Below are 6,329 nucleotides of genomic sequence, written 5' to 3' on the forward strand. Positions count from 1 at the left end.
ATGGCATCTTCGTCGTCATGCTCATCGAGCATACAAACTAGGTCTGGTCCAGTTGATGGTGACGTCTTGTGGATGCAACCCAAGCATGTTTCAGAACATGTTTGGAATGGGGAACCAGATAGAAAATTACACATTAGACGAGCAGTGCCGACATATCAAGGTGAAGAACAAATACCAGAGGAAATTGTTCCTCTACTTCGGCAATGTGGGTTTTATTGGATCATGAAGATGGGATACCTAAAGATAAATGCGGCCTTAATTAGTGCGTTCATTGAAAGATGGAGGCCCGAAACCCACACGTTTCACCTGAGATGCGGAGAGGCTACCATTACTCTCCAAGATGTGTCAATTTTATTAGGTCTGCGTACTGACGGGGCACCATTAATTGGTTCGACAAATCTTGATTGGGCCAATTTGTGTGAAGAATTATTAGGAGTCAGACCACAGGAAGGCGAAATTGAAGGCAGTGTGGTCAAATTAAGTTGGCTGGCTCACCATTTTTCTCACATAAATATTGATGAGGGTAACGTTGAACAATTACAAAGGTTTACCCGTGCGTGGATTCTGCGATTCATAGGAGGTGTCCTCTTTGTTAACAAAAGTAGTAGCAGAGTTTCCTTAAGGTACCTACAATTTTTACGTGACTTTGAACAGTGCAGCACGTATGCGTGGGGACCTGCCGTGCTTGCGTATTTATATAGAGAGATGTGCAGCGCCACCGATTACAAAGTTAAATCAATCGGAGGTATGTGCATCTTAATCCAAATGTGGGCATGGGAACGATGCACCACTTTAGCTCCAAAGAGGACACCTCCCGTCATAGAAAACAAACCACTTGGACACAGGTTTGTCGTTAAAAAAATTATATTTGAATTGAAAATATTTAATGATGGAACATGTTGATAATGATGATTTCATTTTTATTGTAGGTGGCTACGACGTGGAAATCAGCATATCGGCAATGATGATCTTAGAGTTTTCCGTCGCAAATTGGATCTGATGAAACGACATGAGGTAAGAAGATTGTAATGTAATGGTTAAATTATATTTTAATATGTTATGTTTGACTGAAAATTGACAAGTTTGTTGTTATATGCAGTTTGTCTGGGAGCCATACACACCAACTGTGATGGCAGCGCTGCCTCAAATTTGTGTGGTTGGAAGTGTAGTCTGGTTCGCGGTGGTGCCACTGATTTGTTTTCATGTTGTTGAGTGGCACCAACCCGATAGGGTTTTACGACAATATGGATTGCAACAACCTATTCCCGGGTGTCCTTCGCAACCGCAGAATCTCCATGGCATAACGCTCAAAGGCAAACAAGATGAGAATTGGTTCCACCTGTTGGCCCCAATCATTAGTCAGTGGAACAATGCAGCGCAGTTTAGGGTCGACGTTTATCCTCGACAGCAGGGCCTACTAGGTTTTAACTCGGACTATATGGTGTGGTATAGGCGTAAAACAAAGATGTTTGTCGACCCAAACAATGCAAACACAGCTGCATTGGTATTTATTTGTTTTTCAATGTTTAACTTCTAATAATTTTCTTAAGCGTGAGCATTAATTTGTTGACGCTAATAATTGTAGGGTGAAGTTGTGGAGACTTTACAGTATATGGTGTCACCACAAGGGAGGAACACATGGACAGTTGATGATCTCGTGCCTTACGTGGATAAGTTGGCGATTATATCAGAAGAGCAAGAGAGAGTCACTGAGCCAGTGTCACATGGTCCAGCATCAGAGCGTGAATTCCCAGCACCAGAGTTTCACATTCTTCAATCAAGTGTTGAAACTCGGGGGTTAGGCAGACGAAGGGAGCCTGTTGAAGCGGAGCAATATTCGCAACAAATGATGGAGCGTGGTCATGGAATGTATTACACGCCAGCAACATTTTCCGAATATCCTTCACAGATGTATCAGTATCCCTTTGAAGGTCATCACACTGATACTTCTGCGAGCGAACATTCGTTCGGTGGTGTTGCGGAAACACAAGCTCATTTTTCATGGCCCACTATGACTCCTTCGCAGCAGCACGATGCCCCCATGGCAACACCTAACGCCCCATTTGCTCCGCAATGGAATGTACCCGGAGCAATACCTGATATGGGCGACTTATTAGGTGTTGATTTGCGTCAGGAGTTTTCTGCTGAGGCTGAGCAAGCAGAAGCGGGGAGACAACGCGGCAGAAGAAATCCTGATCGTCAAGCACGAAGATGGGATCGACCGTGTGGCACATCCTCACGACATCGCGGACACCATAATGACTGATTTTTATGTCTCTGTGTAAATTTTTTGTTGTTTGTAAGACATTTCATTTTGACAATTAATCAGTTAGGACAAAAATATCAATCCTTAAACTAAAGTAGAATTGAATGCACTCAAATTTAACTATATATGAATTGACTTAGATTTGTAAATAATTAAAACAAAAAAATGTAAATGCAATCAGATTATTTTTGTATATCATTTTATTCTTAAATATACTCAACTAAAAAGGGTGTGTTATGAAATGTTTGGATTTGGGGTTGAGGGTAAACTAATTTTTAACAAGAGTGTTAAGATTTTGATTACATGATACAAAACAAATAATATTGAAGTACACTTTCATTTTAACCTCGAATGATTTTAGAATCATTTTTTTTTTAGGGATAAGAAACATCAATTTTTGATTATGGGTTAGTGTTAGTGTTAGGGTTAGTTGTTAGGGTTTAGGGTTAGTGTTTTGGGTTTTGGGGTAGGGTTAAGACTTAGGATTGGATTATGGGTTAGGGATGGAGTTAGGGTTTTTGGTCTATTGTTTGGATTAGGGGTTAGGGTTGGGGCTAAGCCTTAGGGGTTGAAGGGTTACTGTTTTGGAGTAGGGGTTATTGATTTGGGGTGGGTTAGGGTTTTGGGTTAGGGCTTAGGGGTTTAAGGGTTAGTGTTATGAGTTAGGGTTAGTGTTAAGGGTTAGGGTGAGTGTTATGAGTTACGGTGAGTGTTATGAGTTAGGGTTAGTGTTATGAGTTACGGTGAGTGTTATGAGTTAGGGTTTGGGTTATGGGTTAAATTTAGGGTTTATTAGTTAGGGTTAGGGGTTAGGGGTTAGTGTTATGAGTTACGGTGAGTGTTATGAGTTAGGGTTAGTGTTATGAGTTAGGGTGAGTGTTATGGGTTAAATTTAGGGTTTATTAGTTAGGGTTAGGGGTTAGGGGTTAGTGTTATGAGTTAGGGTTAGTGTTATGGGTTAGTGGCTTAAAGTACCGAATTCATTGAACCCCAAAAATTCAATACATTGAACATAACGTAAACAAATACAAGTCACTCGACTAACATACATAAATCAATGATTTGAACAACTCCCATGCTCAGATTGCATTGGACAGCGACGCCTGTTATGGCCTTCGGCTCCACATCTACTGCATTTTGTTCGGTGCTCAGATGGTTCGACCCAATCCATCTCATTTCTTATCCTTGTTGATTTTGGCCGACCTTTCGCACGAACTGTAGTTGGGTCAGGGATAAGTGTCCATGCGTCATCAGAAGGAGGAATAGCCGCTTCATTCCCAAGAGGCCACCATTGTGCGGAGTAAGCTTTTAAGATGTGCTCGTTTGTATAAACAACATCTATATATTGGTAGTAGTTCATGCTCACGTAACCACAAGCTGCAATAATGTGTGAACATGGATAGTGAAGCGCAGAATACCTTCCGCATTGACAATGACGACCATTCAAGTTTACTGCCCACTTTTGTCCGCCACGTTGCGTTATAGGGTTGAAGCTCTCCTCTACTTCAAATCGTGTGGAGTGGATATCATACACGCGAACGATGTGCGTACAAGCTTGTTCTTGATTTTTCCTTAGTTCTTTAACAAGCTTTGAACAATATACTTGGCCTTCATTTAACTGTCTTTGCGCTTGGCGGCCACGCTCAACAAAGTATTTTCGACACCTACTGTACGTTGATTTGACCAATGCTGTTATGGGAATGTTTCGACAATCCTTCAAAACCTTATTGATACATTCTGAAAGGTTGGTTGTCATGTGGCCATATCGACGTCCTTCTCTATCATAAGCCATCGTCCATTTTTCCTTTGAAATTCGATCAACCCATGTGGCTATGGCTGGACTCAGTTCACGAAATTTTTGTAAATTCTGATCAAAAATGTGCTTGCAAGGAGTGTAGGCTGCATAAAAATAGTTATGAATAACAATTTTAAGTATATAGGAAACTTAAATAAACGTCACCATCAAATAGGAAATCTTACCCAATTTTTTCAACATTTCTTTTTGTTTGGCATTATTGAATTTCCGATTGAAGTTGCTTGCTATGTGTCGCACGCAGTAGACATGATAACCGTGGGGAGGTTGCCAACCAAGGGCTTCGTTAGCGACAGCGGACTTTATACTCGCGTGTCGATCAGATATCAGACAAATACCATTTTGATCTGTGACGTGTTCACGCAAGTGTGCCAAAAACCATGACCACGCTGTCAACGTCTCACCTTCAACCACCGCGAATGCTAGAGGAAGGACACCACCATTTCCATCTTGTGATGTGGCCATTAAGAGGGTCCCACGGTATTTGCCGTACAAATGTGTGCCGTCAACTTGTATGATTGGCTTACAGTACTTGAAAGCTTCTTTACATTGCCCAAAAGTCCAAAAAACTCTATGAAACTGACGGTGTTCGCGACTAACCGTATTCCCAACGATAAAATCATCATGTAGTACTTGAAAATATGATCCAGGAGAATGATTTTGCATGTGTCTTAGCCACGACGAAAGTTTCGCATATGACTCATCCCAATCGCCATATTCAATTGCAATGGCTTTCTGTTTCGCCAACCACGCTTTTTTGTACGACACCTTGTACGCAAATTCACTGTTAATCCTCTCTTGAATCAAAGAAATTTTTATTGATGGGTCTTCTCTGATCATGCCTGTGAATAACATTACAAAATTTAAATGACAATTAACAATAAATGAACATAATATGAACATAAAATACGTACCTACTACACAAGTGGCAATTAAATCTGAATCAAGTTTCTCGTGATCTTGTGTCATGCTCATATTCAGACATGTGTGTGGTCCACCCCATTGTGTGACTTTCCACGTATCTGTTTTTTTAGATAAAATTGCCCTCATATAGAAAGGGCAAGGACACTCTGCATTCTTATTCAAGCAACAAACCACATACTTGTTCGATTTGCTTTCAACAACTTTGAAACTTTGATGCACCTTCATAACATATTGTTTGACTGCATTTTTGACCGCATCTTTACTATCAAATTCCATGCCAACATATAATTCTTGGCCAACATTAAAGGTCGACGGCATCTCCAAACCGCAAATGTCCTCCTCATCAGGATAACTCCAGTTGATATTGTTATAATGAAAAGCATCATTCCAAAATGGATTTTCAATTCGTTGTGCACCTAACAGTTCAAAATAAAAAATCAAATCATACTTATTTACCATTAAATACAATTGTCATCAAATAATAAATGTATTGTCAAATTTTTTTATATAGCAAATTATACCTTCTGCTGGGTGAACAATTCTTACTGGTTGAGGAATGTCGGTGACTTCATCGTCTGTTTCAGATATACCGTCAACACTGTCATCTTCGTCTACAGACTCTTCAACGTATGAGTTAGACACAAGATAATCATCATCATCATCATCATCATCGTCTTCGTCAATATGTAAATTGCTCATATTTGTTGCCGGTTGTGTCTCATCATTAGATAAATAATTTCCACATGATGTAAGCGAATTTGCAGAATGAAACATTGAACCACCAGCAACATCCTTTTCTATGTACAATTCCAAAACTGACATTTGGTCTTGTTGTTTAAAACTTTCTAACATCGTTTCAACGTCTTCGTCATCACAAATTTGCAAGGCAATATATTTTCCTGACACTAAAAATCTACAGCTGATAGCTGAAATAATTTCATTATTTTGTAACTTTACCTTATCTCCAATTTTTTTCTTCAAGGCATTGAAACTAATTCCACGTTTAATCTGAATCGCTTTTTTACTTCCTTCAAATATTACACCATCATTATCTTCATATACCCTTCCATTGAAATACAACACTGTTATAACCGAATTCATCCTGTACCTACAAAAAAAATATTTTAACACGTCAAATAAATTACAAGATAGTCATTTTTAACACGAAAACACTAGATTTCTCTTTTAAAGTGTAATCCCAAAATATCTCTTTATTGGAACTTTACATTCAATTTCTCTTTTAAAATTTTTTAATTAACTTCAAATTACTTTCATGAGACACACTTAAAAAAATGAACAATTTCAAGATACTCATTTTTAACACAA

The 6,329-nt window shown here is 39.2% G+C and overlaps 1 protein-coding gene across 1 annotated transcript; it reads left to right on the top strand.

Moving 5' to 3' along the window:
- Positions 1–5,569, top strand: LOC114392120 (serine/threonine-protein phosphatase 7 long form homolog). The gene is made up of 3 exons (XM_028353156.1): positions 1–845; positions 930–994; positions 5,526–5,569. The coding sequence occupies exons 1-3, from the start codon at positions 1–3 to the stop codon at positions 5,567–5,569; spliced, it is 954 nt and encodes a 317-aa protein (XP_028208957.1).
- The last annotated feature ends 760 nt before the right edge of the window (positions 5,570–6,329 follow it).

The sequence above is a fragment of the Glycine soja genome, chromosome 17 (assembly GCF_004193775.1).
Source record: "Glycine soja cultivar W05 chromosome 17, ASM419377v2, whole genome shotgun sequence".
Lineage (NCBI taxonomy): Eukaryota > Viridiplantae > Streptophyta > Magnoliopsida > Fabales > Fabaceae > Glycine > Glycine soja.

What these genes read in the sequence shown, in the direction of transcription:
- LOC114392120 (XM_028353156.1), top strand. Translation starts at nt 1, where the DNA reads ATGGCATCTTCGTCGTCATGCTCATCGAGCATACAAACTAGGTCTGGT. An exon ending in AACAAACCACTTGGACACAG is followed by an intron (nt 846 to 929) that starts GTTTGTCGTTAA and finishes TTTTTATTGTAG; the next exon opens with GTGGCTACGACGTGGAAATC. An exon ending in AGTTTTCCGTCGCAAATTGG is followed by an intron (nt 995 to 5,525) that starts ATCTGATGAAAC and finishes GCAAATTATACC; the next exon opens with TTCTGCTGGGTGAACAATTC.